We start from the raw sequence: 16341 nt of genomic DNA on the forward strand, positions 1-16341 counted from the left end.
TGCTGGGCGCGGATGGGCAGGGGAGCGGGAACATGCGAGGGGGTCGGGCTGAAGTGGAGCCCAGCCGAGGCGGGCAGGGCAGAGCAGGGCAGGGCGGGTTCGATCGATCGATCGATCGCTCGGTCGATCCAAGGAAGCTTCCGGCGGATTCCCGCAGGGGCTTATCCGGGACGGCCTTTTCCCTCCCGGCTGCAGAAGAAACAGCAGGGGCAGGTGTTCTTACCTCTAGGTTGGGCTTGCGGTCGGTAATGGGGCAGGGAGCTGGGAAGGGCTTCCCAAGGCGGGCGATTTGGGCTCTGTCAAGCTGGAGGGGTGGCTGCAGCGGGCCTGGGTGGGCATGTATCTGGCCCTCTCACATGTGTACATCTCGTATGGATACCTGCTCAGATGTCACAGTTAATTGGAGAAAAAAATTCATCATGGAGAAGAAGTGTGGCTTTACCATTGGTGGGCCTGAGGAACCTCAGCACAGTGTGAAGCTGAGCCCCAGATAGCCCATGAAACTGGAGCATCAAGTCACTGTGGGGAAGGGTGCAGGAAGTGGGAGGCTTGTCTCAGCTGTGTTTCATGCCCCACAGTTTATCATTAATGATAGGTTAGGCCTTAGTCAGTACTTAGAGATGACATCGCTCAGGCAAAGAGAAGATTTCAAACTCCATTACTTTCTGTGGAAAAATGAGCTGGAGTGCTCTTTTCAGTCACCCAAGCTTGCATTTTTCGTCAGTCCACTATGCAGGCTTTAAGGTTTCTTTTTCTTCACTTACTTACATATTTATTAAATGTAAATAAATGTTGCATTGCAGCTTTTGGTGGCAACAGCTGGAGACTGTAGGAAGAAGCATGCTAGATTGAATCCCAGTTCCCTGAGACAACTGCAAGAGGCAGAGCCTCACATAGCCAAGCGGCACTCATCAGAGGCACGCCACCGGGCTACACTGGCAAACCTCTTCAGCGGCTTGCAGGAAGCTGTTTTGTCTCAGTCATGCAGTTCAGCATCAAAGGTGCGCAGCAATGACTGTTTCTTTGTGCAGCGCTTGCTATATGTGGGTGTGTTTAAATTTAACCAGGTTCCTTAGGATGGTCACTGTATCTTTATGGATGCCATTCTGTGTGTAATTTCACTGTGTGCAGCTTTCCTTGACTGCATTTACTTTAAAGCAGGCGGGTCAGTATAAGAAAATTGCTCACTTTGTAAACTATGGATCATGGGTTTATTATGGGCCCTATCTGCACTTTTCTCAGAGGGTTTTTGCAGCTTCTTTATAGCTTTGCAGCTTCTTTATATTTTGTAAACAAACCAAGGGATCCCATGATGAAGTTATCTTCATTTTGCTGTGAAATCAGAATAGTGTGTTTAAGGATTAAGAGAAGAAGTTGTAGGGGAGGGAGTAATTCATTCAGCCTTATGAGGGTGCACTCTGTGTTCAACACACTGGAAAAGTAAGTCAGGAAAAAACAACCACCTGTACTGTTTATTGGTATGTACTAAACAAAAACAAAAAAACCCCAAATCCAACAAACCAAAACCCCCAAAACTATTGCCTTAAAACAAAATTGTTTATAAAGTTAAAATTGACCAAAAAATGTTACTGGAAAGACAGCTATTATCGTTCTCAAGGCAGAGGAATAAACACAGGGAGTCCATTTTATCCTCAACTCCACTGCCACTTCATTTAGTAAGATCCGTTATTTTCAGTTTTCCAGTTCATAAAATGGAGAGCATAATGATAATGATAGGAAGGGAATTGTCCTTGTAAATGGTTTTGAGGCTCCAAACATGCAAAATACTGCTTTCTGGGGCTTGTGCCTGCGGAGCCCCTTATCTCTCATGCAGGTTGAGGTAAGAGTTCAGTTTGGCATGTTTTGAACAAGATGCAAGTTAAGCTGAAATCACCATTATCTCAGAAGCCAGGACTAAACAGGTACTTATTTTGTCTAGTCTAAGGGGACTATCTTCACATCAATTCTTGAAATTGCATTTTCATACTATCATATGCCCCTTGTGCGACACTTGGAGGCCACGGAGGCTCAGTATCTTTGAGAGCCTAAACACAGACATTGACTTGTAATCCCAGTGGTTAGTGTCTGGCTAAAATATCCCATGTGAAAACTACAAGGTATTCATCTTACGTATGGCGATTGTGGATTGTGTCACCGATCACATAAATCTTGAAATATTTTTGAGCTGCATATATTTAAATATATTGGCCATATGTTCTCAGCTGTGTTTTCTATAAATGATGGAATGATGTGCAGCAAACTGAAGTTATTCCAGTTTACATAAGTGTAGCTGAGACTACAACATGGCAAAGGTTTCTCCTAGCAAAATTCCCATGGGAAATAATTAGTGAAGTCTTATGACTAAAGTTGGTAGATATCCACAAGACTTCACAGTATGTTATTTCTGGACACGTTCCAAGAAGAGAGTGAGCCGAACAAGACCATTCGCTGATGAAAGAAGGTCAGAGTTAAGTAGCAAATGTCTATGTAACTAGGTGTTATGTGTTTGTATTGCATAATATAATATATATTTATATCCTGCATTTAGGTTTGCTCTGGTATTAGTTCTTTTCCCTTTTCATATGCATGACGGTTGCTGGTGAGAAAACACAGTTGTTTTCACAAAGACATTGATGTAACTGAAGGTCAAAATGACGAAAAAGTGAAGAAAGCAACCAAGGCATGTTAAAACATGAATGTAGTCAGAGCAGATAGCAATCAGTTCACATTTCTTCTTATGTTTAGTATCAGGTTTTGCGTAAGGCTAAGAAATCTATCCAGAAGCTGGAGCAAACCTTGGGTTCTTTGCTGAAGATGAAAGGTAACTGTATGCAACTGCATTTGCTGTGGACAGAGTGCCTGGACTTGTTTTGTTAATTTATTTGTTAGAGACAGATGGGTACACAACTGAGCCCATTAAAACATTAAACTGTGTCTCTCGTTGTAGCAGTAATCAGGGGATAGCAAAAAGTGTATTGACCCACTAAGCACTGCACCTCAGAAATCCCCTTGTGACTCTCAGTTGTTCCTACCTCCTCCTCAGCCTAGGTGAAGGAAGGAAATAAGTAATTCCTGCTAACCCGTGGCAGCAAGTGGTTCAGGCAGAGTGCCCTTGTCACCCTTCTGCCAGTTCACCCCTGGCAGGTTTGGGGCTGGCGTGGGTCCCCAGGCTGCATGCTTGGGCTCCCACTGAGAGGCTGCAGGAGCATGTGTGCTCCTTGCAGCTGCAGCAACATGGCACAGTCTGAGTTGAGCCCAGCCAGGACTTAAACTTCAGAACAGCGGTTCTGGGTGAGGTAAAGGAGGGGGACAGAGAAGCTTTTGAGGATTTCCTAGAATAGGAAACAGAAGCCTCTAATTAAGAACCTCTCATAGATATGGGTAAGAGAGACACTGCAGTTTTGGGTTTTTTTAGCGTAGTGGGTCATCTTCATGCACTCTTCCATTATCACTTGTGACAGCATGCATCACACCCGTCTAGGATGAGCTGTCAGCAGTTGAGGCAGCTCCCACTTTGGAACTTCACACCCTTGCCAACATGCCTTCTGATTACTGATGCTGGCTACTGCCCTCAAGTGGCAGCAAGTAGGACTGGGGGCTGATGGGGTAGAGATTTTGGCCATATTTTTATGTCCCTTCAAGTGTGCAAATTAATGTTGGCTGGAAAAAATACCCAAACATTGCTATTATTTCAACTTGTTCCTCCCAGTAATTTGCAACTGTTAGAAGTCCCAGTGCTTAAAATGAGCTATTTCCTCTGCGTGCACATTCTTTGATAAATCATAAAAGTCAGCCATAGGTAGAGGGAGTAGTTTGACAGAGTAAACCTCTCCTATGAAGAGAGGCTGAAGGAGTTCGGTCTGGAGAAGAGAAGGCTCAGGGGAGACCTTATAACAGTCTTCTAATACATAAAGGGGACCTACAAGAAATCTAGAGACTTTTTACAAGGGTGTGTAGTGACAGGACAAGGGGGAATGGATTTAAACTGAAAGAAAGTAGATATTCAGAAGAAATTCTTTACTGTGAGGGTGATGAGACACTGGCACAGGCTGCCCAGAGAAGCTGTGGCTGCCCCATCCCTGGCAGTGTTCAAGGACAGGTTGGACGGGGCTTTGAGCAGCCTGGTCTGGTGGAAGATGTCGCTGCTCATGGCAGGAGGTTGGAACTGGATGATATTTAAGGTCCTATCCAACACAAATTGTTCTACTGTTTTATAAAATTGAGGTGATCACAAGCAGTGAGGCTGGTTGAGGAGAGTTTTGAGGTAAACTTCCCCTTGCATTTACTTGTATATAAGTACAAATCATAATGCCTGTGAATACTGTATTGACTAGTACTTGCCTGGACATTGATTTGCTGGCCATTTTCACCATCAGGTCTACCAGACCAACATTAGGAAGAAGGTATTGATTCAAAGTTCCTCAATAATCATACCCCCCCACGGTAATTTTATTGTAGAAGAGGCAGAAGTATCTCCTTTTACATAATTTTTGCCTTATGAAAAGCTCTGGCTTGTGAAGAACCAGCTGTTGAAATTATTCTGTTTGACTGGGGCTGAGGGTGAGAGGGAAGCCTAGAGTGCCACTGATGTGACAGTAACTTTTCTGCTGACAACAGAATCCTTCAGTCTGGAGGATGGGAATCCATCTGGCTTGGAGGAAGTCAGGGATGAATATGTCAAGAGGCACTTCAGCAATCACAGGTAAGGGCTTATACCAGTCAAAGAAAGATGGTAATACTTTGCACTTGTTTTCATGACAGCATCTCTGAACCTCTTTATCATTGTTGCTGTATTTCCAAGCAGAGGCCTTTCAGTGTGAGATAAAGAGATTTTACCTGGATCCCTGTAATATCTGTGCTGTGAAAAAACACTAAGCATGTTGTTGGTCTCGTTTCTAGTCAGTGCTTGTATTTCCTTTCCTCCTACGTAGCTGATCTCCAGCAAGGACTTCTCGTTTGCCTGCAAACAAAAAGAGGAGAAGGCTGGCTTGGGAAGAATGCCCTTCACTCTGGAGTGAGCATTACAAGGGTCTTACTAATTCAATTGTTCATGTGCCTTTTTATTCTGTGTATTCTTGTGTTCTTTCCAGCACTGCATCAGCCTCTGAAGCTGTAAGTGAGGGTGACTCTTTTGTCTGGTGTTTGACTAAAGAGTGTGAAAAGCCAACACTGGAAGAGGATAGGAAGCCAGAACTGATCCAGTCTTCAGACACTTCATCCCCACATCTGGTGGAATTTGAACGGTAGATGCATCCCATGTTGACTTCCGTTTTTTAAGTTGTTTGAAATAGAACTGTGCACCCAGTTGCTGCTGTTCATGCAGCCCTACTGGAGCTTGTATCTACCTTGCAGAAGCTTTGTGCCAGCGATTTTAACCCTGCTGGTGATGAACCTGAGCACCTCCTAAGTCCCTTACCTGCAACTTGCATGTCAGTGAACTCCCAGCATCATAGCAGCCCCCAGCTTTCCAGGCCTTGGAAAATCTCTGGGGATTTTCCACCCATCCTTAAGAAGGGGGAAAAAAATTCTTTTAAATGTGTCAGTCCATGTGTGGCCATGTTTTACCACTGTCCATACTGCTTGCAGAGTCAGATGGAGCAGACCTGCTAATAAAAGTGGTTCAATAGGCAAACTCAGGTGGAACAGGAGATTATTCATCCAGAGTGCTTTATGTAGGTGCATGTCCCTGTGTGTTTGTGGCATCAGTACCACTATCAAATTCTATCTCTGCAACATGGCTAGATTTTAGGAATGTAAGAATTGCTGTATGTCTAGCTGTATGTGTTCTGGGGAGGTGCAGGAACCAGAGGTAGGCAGATACTTTCTCCCACAGTGATGTTCATTCTGCCTGTAATAGCATTGTTATGAGGAGCTTGAATGCTATTGCCCCTCACAGAAATTCATCACATTCTTCCTCTTGCTGTCAAACAGTACTTAGAGGTCACAGATGCTTTCCAAAAGTATAAACAATAATTTAGTTGTAAAGATTTGGGAAACAGATGGGTATCTAATCTATCCTGTACCATCAAGCAGAGTCAGTTTCACCCTGACCATTTCAGAGTTAAGACTATCCAGTGCAGGAGAATCTACAGGTGCACCTGGCATCCTCTTCCACATAAACAAAAACTTCCGCGGTTCCTTCTTCTCTTTTCCTTTGAGCCAGTGCTTATTTATGAAATTCCCTTGGATTATTGAGTTTTTCATCAAAGTGAGGTTTCAGTTGTGCCAGCAGATGGCACCAGCCTCCCGCTCCTACTCCTGCTTTTGCTCCTGAGAGACTCGGAGGTGACTGTAGTAAGGTATCATTTACAAGACCTTGAAATTTGCTGACTCAAGATTTTCTGGGGGAAGTGAGCTCTACTTCATGAAAGCATGCACGACAGAGCCATAAACAGCTTCTTCACTGACGAGGTAGACCAGGGCCTGTACTGTGTGGACTCTGGCACTTATCCTACAGTCATATGACAGACCACAGTTGGTTCATAGCTAATTCTTCTAAAAAAAAAAAGTCTTTTATAACAGGCATAAAACAATAGGGACTCTTCATCAAAGAAAATAACAGCCTTTTGGTGACTGTATAATCATATTATCTGGGCAGCATCAGAAATGCTTTGAGCTTCAACTGGCTTTTTTTTTTTTCTTTTCCCATGTCCAGCAACAGGAGCTACATTGATAGGGTACCCTGTCCAGTGCAAAATGTAGTTGTGTCCTTCCAGCCAGGAAGGAAATAGTTGAGTCATGGTTCAAGCTTAATTTCTTTGGCAAAGCAGTCTAATGGCCATTCATATTCTTCTGTTTGAGAAACTCCAGATCCTTTGTTTGGAACTGGATATCCAGAATCTTTAATGGGAGCAATACTGTACATGAGAATTCTTATTTTCCTTCTGTTATTTTGTCTTCAGCAATGAAGGAAAATACTCCAGAGTGTGGAAACTGGAGTTTGAATATGTTTTGCTTGCTTGCAAAATCTTAAGATTTTTCGATATTGGTTTGCTGGAACAACTATGAGGAGAGGGGAGGAGAGGAGAAAATGAGAAAAGAGACTGAACTCTTCTGAGTAATTTTCTCTCATGCAATACTATTCAGTTAATCTGGAAATGTGCTCATCTGGGACATCTTCCAGGAATCATTTTGAGCCCAAACTTAGTAAGAGTGACTGCTGTTTATACAATTCTTGGTTTGTACTCTTTTGATCCTGTTATTTTCATCTGAGAGGCTCTAAGCATTTAATTAACATAAAATAACCTTTCCAAAGTAGATATTATTATCCCTAGTTCACTGTGCCGCACAGTGCTAACAGAAGAAGTAGGCTCATTCTGCGATTAGTAACAGGGTTGAAATGGTGGCACATATGTTCCATTACAAATTTCACTACAGACTGCACAGAAGTCAGTCTTAAGGATGTGTTTCTTCAGATATAAAATGAAGGAAATTGAGCTCCTATGCTTATTTAAGTCAGAGCATCCAGGCCTGGGGTAGTCTCTTTCTATCTATATGTATACAGTCAAGGCTAAGTGCAGTGCAATGCCACTAAAAGTATAAAAAGTGAATTACAATGTAAAATCCTCCAGATATAAAGGCAAGTAACTCAATATTTATGAAATGCCAGAATGAGGTTTGCCTGTGCAACAAGTACAGTGGGCAGTGCCTGGAGCTTCTGTTGTGAGACAGCTTTGCTTGGACTGTGGCTAAAACCTGCCTCTTGCAGATGAAACCTTGGCAAAGAGTTGCTAAGATCCTCAAACAGTGTTGGGCAACCTGCAGTAATTGTATGAAGTCTTAGAGGGAGAGTGAGTGAAGTAGTTATGAATCAGAGCTACTCCCCAGGCTCCTCCTGAATTATAGCAAATGGCTGTGTCATAGCCTGCTTTTAAGAGATGCTCACTTTCCGTTCATTGCAGATACCTGTATTTTTATAAGCACACAATGGACCTGCTGATAGAGCATGGAATTGTTTGCACTGAGGAGGTGCCTCTTCCTGAGGTATCCACAGCTATTTCCCACCTCTGGCAAGAGCTTTCAGAAGAAAGGAGAGACAGCATCTTGCAGTACTGTAGCCAGAGAGATTTCCTCATGGATCCTAAGGCTGCTTGCCAGGAGCCTGCATGCACTGAAGGTAGTGTGAGGGACAGTCGAGGTAACAGTGAGGAAGCCAGTGATTCCTCAGTCTCCACACCAGAGGAAGTAAGTGCTCAGTAACATACATCGGCCTCTAAAACTCCAAGCTTCCAGATGCTAATTGGCTCTGCAACTTTTTATTGTTAACATACAGTAGTTGCAATTAAGCTTTCCCAAGACGACTTGAATGCGAAAAGTGAAGACAATAAGTAGTCTTTGAGTAAATGTCTGCACTAAATTCTGTCTTGGTAAAAGAGAGAATTATCTCCTTGGCAAGATATAGGAGCGCAGTGGTAGTAATCTTGATAGTCTCCACTGACCTGGAATTTTTGTGCTAAGTAACAGTTAAATTTGCTCTAACTTGCTCCAGGGGGAGGAAGCAAGGACAAGAATTATGCTGTTACTGTTCTCTGCAAACTCTCCGAGGAGCACAGATGATCTAAATCCAGAAGGAATACCCAGTTTGCCAAGGCCTGCTGTGTTTTGGGTTGTGTGGCTTTTTTTCATCAAAGCACTTGGTAGCAAAGAGAAAGTTCCAGTGGTACAAGGCTAATGACTGCCTGTGTCATGCACCTCTGCAGAGCCAAGAACTTAGTGACTGAGTAGACCAGGGCATTTGTTAAAAAGATGGAATAACAGGCAACTCTTTGTAAACTGTTCCTAGAACACTGATTACTTAAGCGACTAGCTGCTCAAAGACGTGTGTAATTGTATTAGCTGCAAGGGAAGGACAGATGTCCACCTTTAGCATGTAAGTAAATGGTATTGACAAGTTCTTTTCGAGTCACATGACACAACTTATGTTGCTGACCTCCTTAGGAAATGTCATGGGGCTGTTGCATGTGCAATACTTTCTGGCACAGAAGATGTGTGAACTGCATTATGGCAGAGTAAACTAATGAGTTTATCAGTCTGTCACAGGGAGCATCTAAATTCCTTTGCAAGCCATGTCACACACACTGCAATGAGATCTGGGGAGACTGAGGTCTCCAGCCAGAAGGAGCAGCCCATCGCCAAGTCTCTAAAGCACTGATACAATTCATAGTTTTTTACTGATTCTTGGGAGATGTAATGTTAAGTCTTAATTCCTAGAAGTTGAAACACAGGCTGAAGGGAATGTACTAACCATATGTTCCTAGTCATGAAACACAGTTAATTCCCTATTAATCCTGTCTTCACAAAACCCTCTTGGTTTACTCTAGCCGTAAGCATACTTGTAAAAGAAAGAAAGAATATCATGCTTTTAAAAGCTGTATTTTTAAAAATTATGTACTAGGTAGAACTTCTAGGTGGCTGGATATGTTGACATCTGAAATGCTTCTCCAATAGGTAATGTTTGAAGATGCATTTGATGTTGCTGCTGGTTTCCTTGACGGAAGTGAGACTCAGGGCATGTCTAGCCAGAGGTAAATTGCAAACTCACCCCTTTTGCTAGACAGACTAAGTTAGTAGCCCACTATCTGTTCTCCATGGCAAGTTTTCTGCATAGTGAGGCAATAGCCTAGCTTCTCTTTTTGTGTCTTTTTAGTAAATGGTTACAATAGCAGCCTTCAGCAATTGTGCTCATAATAATACTGTCTCCTAAGGTGCATAAGTGAAATGATTAATGGGCATTTACAACAGAATTAGTAAGAATCACTTATTAAGAACACCCCATCACTTCAAAGTAACAAGGTCCCTATGACTTTCTTCACTACTCTGCATAGCTTTCCATCTTTTCAAATTACAGTATTTGTAATGCTTTGCTTTTCTCTCTCTCACCAGGACTAGGAGGACTCTAAGGCATTCCCTGGATAAGTCAGCTAATCATAAACTCTACCCACATTTAATTAGACAAAAAAGATAATTTTATAACATTGTCTCCCTTACCTTTTTCCAGTACCCCAATTCAATCACAAGGAAGTGATCAAGCTAAAGTATAGCTGACCTGAGTAGTTACATGAAAGAAATACAAGACCTATTAAATAGAAACATCTTTTTCCTCTACAGGTCAGATGAGTTACCTAAAAGAGAACATGTCAGATGCAAAGCTGGCACTGCCTTTGATTTTTCAGACCAAAGAAAGAAAAGGGTGCTTTCCTGAAAAGGAAAATGACATTAAAACTCATCTTTATGCATTCTTGCTACTTCATTAGGATTGGGGTTTTTTTTTGCAAATAGTGTTTTTATTCTAGGTTTGGTTTTGTTTTGGGGTTTTTAAAAACCCTTTTCCTACTTATTTTTCCATATTTAGAGTTCTTTAGTGTGAGTCTCTTTTACCACCATTCCCCCTTGCACTTCCAGAGCAGAATGAACGGAAAAAAAGGCTGTTTTGGCTGTTGATCAGAATATGCTTGAATATAATAGGACTTAAGAAATACGTATCTATTAAATAACATTTATTAGGTCACAATTGTTGTTTGCTTTTAAAATAAGATTAACTATTCCTTAATACTGCAGTATATTGCCATCATCTTTGCAATCTGTTTTAGGTCCCAAATTAGATTAGTATTTCAGTAGTCAACATTTAGCCTCTTCTCTTCCTTCCCTGTCGCTCTGTGCCTTGTAATTCTAGACAGAGACATGATGGCAGAATTTTGTAAAATTCCAGGGAGGATAGAGAGAAGAGGAACAAAATTCATAGCTTTTTTGACAGAAGTACCTGTTACCTGAATACAAACTTGGCAGGGATAGCAAATATGTCATTTCATGGCCACACATTACTGCATTCACTCAAAAACTTTACAAAAGAAGTCAAAGCTGTTCCTCTACTCAACCCTAAAAAAATACACCAACAAATAACCATTGTTGCTCTCTGTTATAATGGATAGATACTTTCCCCCAAAACAATGTTACTAAAGCTGTTACGTGGGTCTGTTTGTTGTGATTCTGGTTTCTTCTATTGCTGTTCTCTTTTCTTACATATTTTCCTTGCATTTTTTAGAAAATATCTCATTGTACATCTACGTCCACTCTTCCCTGTCTTACTTGGCTATTGTATTTAATATCAGAATCACCTTGAAAACAATTTGAATATTTTTTTAATTTATAAGAAAAATATGAAGGAGAGAAAGTAAAAATATGGAAGAGCTAAAGTAGGAGGAGAAATAAAGGAATGGAAAATTGAATGTATTGTCTGGTTCTGTTTCCAGTTCCGCATTTGCAAGCTGCACTTACGAAAATCCAAAGGATCACCACATGCTCTATCTGCAGATCACCGACTTCCTAAAAAAACTCTTCTTTGCTAATACACAGTTTTGCCAGGTAAGCTTTGCCAAGGGATTTCCTATAGAAACAGTATGTTTCTGTCATTGGCAAAAAAGGATTTCTGTTTTCTGTGCTTCTGATCGTATTGTCCAGAATCATTACAAATGACAACTTGGGGCTCATCACTTCAGATGTGTCGTTTCAAAAGGTCAGTAGGATCGCCTTTGTAAGAGGCAAAGTGTGAGCAGTTGATAGTGCTTAAAAATTATTCAAAATGGCAAATTACATTAGGATCTCTCTTCTTTCTTTTTTGTTTGTATTGTTTTCATGAAAGTTCCTTTTGGAAAAGCTTGAGTGATCTCATCTGAGCAGGCAAAGCTGACTTTGCAGTTCTCCATTAACACCCAGCCGCTCCATTCTGAGCTCAGTAGGACCACCTTCTGCTTGTCTGGATGCCAGGTTCCCTAGGCTGAGCCATCTGCTGGCAGGTCTTAGGAGTAGGGTATTCATGTTCTTGAAATAATTGATAAGCAGCTGCTGAGCTGCCTCTTAACCTCAGCCTTACAGTTGCATGTTCCCTGAGCCAGAAGTCATGGTGTTTGCATTCTTGCCCTCCTCCCAAGGAGGTGGCTCAGAGCTTGCACATGGGTGGAGGAGTGAAAGGGAGTTATACCTCAGCCAGAGTTGCTTGTTTGGATTCAGAGTCAATTGTACCTCCACAGTAGCCACTCTTGCTATTTTCCATCACCTATATTCCACCCAGTCTCTTAATAGAGCAGATGCTCCTTTGAAGGAAGTGGAGTGTTTCTGATGAGGGGTAACTGGGACAGAAAAGCAGAAACTAGTGATGCACTACTAAGCACGTAGCAACTGCTGCATGCCACTTGATTCCCCCCATCTCAGGGAGACAGTAGCACTAAAGGAAGCTCAGAGAATGGCAGCAGGCACACCAAAAGGCATTAAAGAGGAGCAGCTAAGTAGGACTTCTCCACAAAAAAGACTGACATGTACTGTGAGAGAATTTTAATCTGAAATGGTGTGGATTTGGTACCCAAAATGATTATTCATTGTGTCTAATATGAGAATAACTAGAAAACACTCCATGAAATTAAAAAAGAAAAAAACAAGCCAACATTAAAAAACACTTGCACATGAAAATTACCAGATTTAACTCCTGGGCATTAATCAATTGACAATTACTAAATCTGAAGGTCTGGATACAATTTCCAGTGCAGAAGGTCCTCACAGCACAGTTTGTGATAATGTTGGAGCATATATTGTGGAACAGAGCACACTCCATGCACAGTTTGTGGACTTTTTGCCTGAACAGCCACTCCTGGCCTTTGTCAGAGAGCAAGCACTGATCTACGCAGCCTTATTACAATAACTATGTTCTGCATCAGAGCAGAGCTCTTCCATATTTATGTAAATGACCACGAACTGTGCAGGCCTAGAAAAGAAAGATACAGTATTTTCCAGTTTTAAATTGCTTTTGTGAATGTCATTCCTGGCAGCATTAAGTGGTCCCATTTTGTCCTTCTGCTTGGTACTGCATGTGTGAGCCCAAGTCCATCCCACAGCTCCCAAATGAGGTGGTATAAGAGATAGTATCCCTTTCAAGCTTTGAAGTGGAACATTTGAAATAAGACTAGGAAAATATGAGTAATAGGAAGACAAGCAGGAAAAGAAGCTTGAGTACTTCAGATTGGCAGTTGACTGAGGTCTCTGAGTCCAAAAGGAAATAAAAGGCTGTGTGCACTTCTTTTATGAAGGAACTTTGAGTTGTCTGTGATAAGACAACAAAAAGGATGTGTGAGCAGAAGTCAAAGCTAGGGAGTACTGATAATAAGAAGGTCAGAGTCTGTTTTGGTTTAGAGAACTGCAGTACAGTAAATCGCACCAAGAGGCAAAAAAAAAAATAAAATATAACTTACCAGATTTTTTTTTTGTTTTGAGAGCAGAAACTCAGCTCCATCTCAAACAAACAAATTGAGGCAGTTATGGAAGTGGCCGTATAGGTAACTAACCCAAGCAGCAGCAGACAGCTCAGTATAGGCTACATACATTACCACAGAAATTGGGCTACTTGGAGCACCAGAGACTCCTGGACTTGACAGGGAAAGGAGCTCTTCCTGCCCATTGAACCCCATCCCTTGATGCAGTACCTGTGCTAGTGCTACACTAGCCCAGGAGTCCAGGCAGTGCTGAGATAAATTATCCCAAGGATAATGTGAAGTCTTGGTGCACTGTGCACACACTTTGTAGAAGACATAGAGGTAGGTAGCAGGTACAGTACCAAGGCGAGGCATGCGGTTTGCACCTAACTGAAGTACAAAAGACAGCTGGTCTCCTTTCATCTGCAGAGCTGATGAGGTGATGGGTTTTATTGCTGCTCAGCATGTGCCAGTGCTATGTTATGCCATTTCTGGATAACTGTCCAGGTACAAAGTATTACTGTTGCATTGTGTATATTCAGGATTTTGTATGAGCACAGCCTTTCTTGAGCTGCTGTCCTGGCTCTCAAGGCTGCCAAGGGCATGCACCCCATTGGTATAAGATGCTTGAGAAAGACTTTTGCACAAGAGGAGAGAATAAATCATTTGGACAAGGATGGGGAGGGCTCCTAAAAGGATAGTGACCCAAAAATGAGAACAGGAGCATACTTCCATCGTAGATGGTAGAGAAATATTTCTGAGTGTGAAATTAAAGTTGTCATTTTTTAAGAGCTGTTGTCTTAAGGTCACATAAGAGAGTAGTAAAGAATTAGTTTAGATTGAGGTCCAAAGGTTTTACAGTATCTAAGTAAAAATCTGACGGTCTTTTTCTAAATGGCACTGAGCACCTTTGCTTCTTCAAAGGCTCAATTTCTGTTAAAACTACAGATTTTTAGGTGAGACACTTAAAAAGCAAGTTGGATTTAGTGCCCCTTACACTATTCATTTTTAAAAAGTAGTTTTGCCCTAAAGAGCCTTGCATCAGTGCAGAAGGTGGACTAGATGGAATGCAGGCATGAACACTTTTATCTCCTACAGTTACATTTTTCTCAAGAGCCACTTTCTCTCTGTAAGCTGGTGAAAGACAAAACTGTTTCCTGTTGTTGCTAAAAGAGTGGCAAAGCCTGAAGTCAGTAGAAATTAAGGGCTCACAAGGAAGCTCTCATATCTTCAGAGCCTGTTATGTGACCCACTTGCTACCACACTTGGGCCCAGTTGTCTAAATTACATTGATAGACACATGGTGGAGCCCTGTGATTTTAGAAAGAAATTGGTTGAAGATTTGAGCTATTCTTCATCTGGCACCTCAGGTACCTGGCAAGTGCTGGTTGCTGATTCAGAGGGTGGCTCATGACACATCAGCTGGCACATGTCAGCACTTGACCAAGCCACTGTATATTTGAAATACAATCAACTCCTGTAGTTTTTAACTCTGCTTGACTTGGGGGGGGGGGGGCTTTCAGGAAGAAGATCTTCAGTTTGATTATGAGACCGTCATGCTGAGGTGCACCGAGACCTTCGATGACGAAGATTTCTAAAGAGTTTCTCTGTTTGCTAATGTTTTGCCAAGCATTTCTGGGTACACCAGAGACTGCATCTCTTTCAGTGAAGCACCTCTCTAAGCAGAGTGTGGACACGCTGTGTTAAAGTGGTTTGTTACAGTTAATTTCCCATTCCCTCATCAGTGCTTCTTGGTGTATCGGTTGAGTAATTTATACCTTTGTTACAGGTTTTGGAGATTTATAAAATGTTAAGAAGTACTTTTGTCTATTGCTTTTTAATGCTTAACCTCACTTCACAGGTAAACTGAGCCATGTACAGTTAAGTGACTCGCCTAGCATAAGCTGTGAAAGAGCTGCAGAGGTCACATTACGCTACTCACCCCCATAAGATGCAGGTCTTAAACTGCAACCTGCAGAAATCACAAAGTGCCTGCACCCTGGCAGTGATTACTATTCTGGTGCAATTTTTCAGCTCGGGCTGACAAGGAGAGAGGGATTGCCTCACAGAGAGGTGAGGCTCTTGCATCTCTTTATAAGTACAGCAGCTGTGACTACCCATTTCCAAATCACCTGGCCAATACAGGCACAATAATACACTGGTATATTTACTTTTGCAAAGTGTGTAAAGCTGAGTGGTCAGCCCTGTGCTGCTCCATCATGTTTCATTCTTTGATGAGTAATGCTGCTCTGATAGTGTCTCAGAATTAAAAATGCTGTGAAGATGAATAAAATCCTTCATATCTCAGAACTATGTTCAAGGGTTAACAACCTTTCTTTCTTAGCCCTTCATCCCCCCCATTTGAAGGCCAGATCAGGACAGAAGTTAGAGAATAGAATATTTCATTTTCAAATGGCTTTCAGACTGCCAAGTACTAGGGGAGGCAGTTTTAAATGGATACCATACACTATGGAGATGCATTCCTTTGATCATTAAACATGCTTCACTAGCAGAATTTTAGGCTAAGGCTGGCCTCAACAGTAATGTGAAACAACAGGTGGATTCAGGTAATAACTCCTCCAAAAGGTAGCAGGCTTTGTGGAGGTGTTCCGACATTAAGGAGAAGATGAAGAACTTATCACTTTGGTTCCTCCTGTTGCATGATCATAGTTTACAAGAGTGCAGGCCTGTTCGTCCTCTTCTGCAGAGCCAACACTACACAGACAATAGCTGTTCTGCCCTGGTGTGCAGGAGGGCTGCTCTGCCTTGGCAGGGAAGCAGCCTTAATTCCTGAGCGCGTTATTGCTGCGTGCAGCACAGCAGCCCCTCACTTCACAACACATTAAGCACAAGATAGAATCTTAGAATGGTTAAAATTGGAAGGGACCTTAAAGATCATCTAATTCTAACCTCTCTGCCACAGGCAGGGACACCTTCCACTAGACCAGGTTGCTCAAAGCCCCACCCAGCCTGGCCTTGACCACTGCTAGGGATGGGGCATTCACAACATAGGGCAGTCCTACTGCCCAGGTCCCATCTTTCTATGAGAAAGCTGTGAGAATGAGCCTCTGATTAGCTGTTCTAGAGCAAGTGCACCTTGGTA

General features: G+C 42.2%; 1 protein-coding gene across 1 annotated transcript; it reads left to right on the plus strand.

The window, feature by feature from the left end:
* The first annotated feature begins 32 nt into the window (after positions 1 to 32).
* STRA8 (stimulated by retinoic acid 8) lies at positions 33 to 14836 on the plus strand. Its single transcript, XM_013127823.3, has 9 exons — positions 33 to 245; positions 804 to 1001; positions 2746 to 2821; positions 4618 to 4702; positions 5091 to 5243; positions 7902 to 8184; positions 9448 to 9524; positions 11250 to 11361; positions 14762 to 14836. The coding sequence occupies exons 1-9, from the start codon at positions 33 to 35 to the stop codon at positions 14834 to 14836; spliced, it is 1272 nt and encodes a 423-aa protein (XP_012983277.3).
* Positions 14837 to 16341: the final 1505 nt, after the last annotated feature.

The sequence above is a fragment of the Melopsittacus undulatus genome, chromosome 5 (assembly GCF_012275295.1).
Source record: "Melopsittacus undulatus isolate bMelUnd1 chromosome 5, bMelUnd1.mat.Z, whole genome shotgun sequence".
NCBI classification, from domain to species: Eukaryota; Metazoa; Chordata; class Aves; order Psittaciformes; family Psittaculidae; genus Melopsittacus; species Melopsittacus undulatus.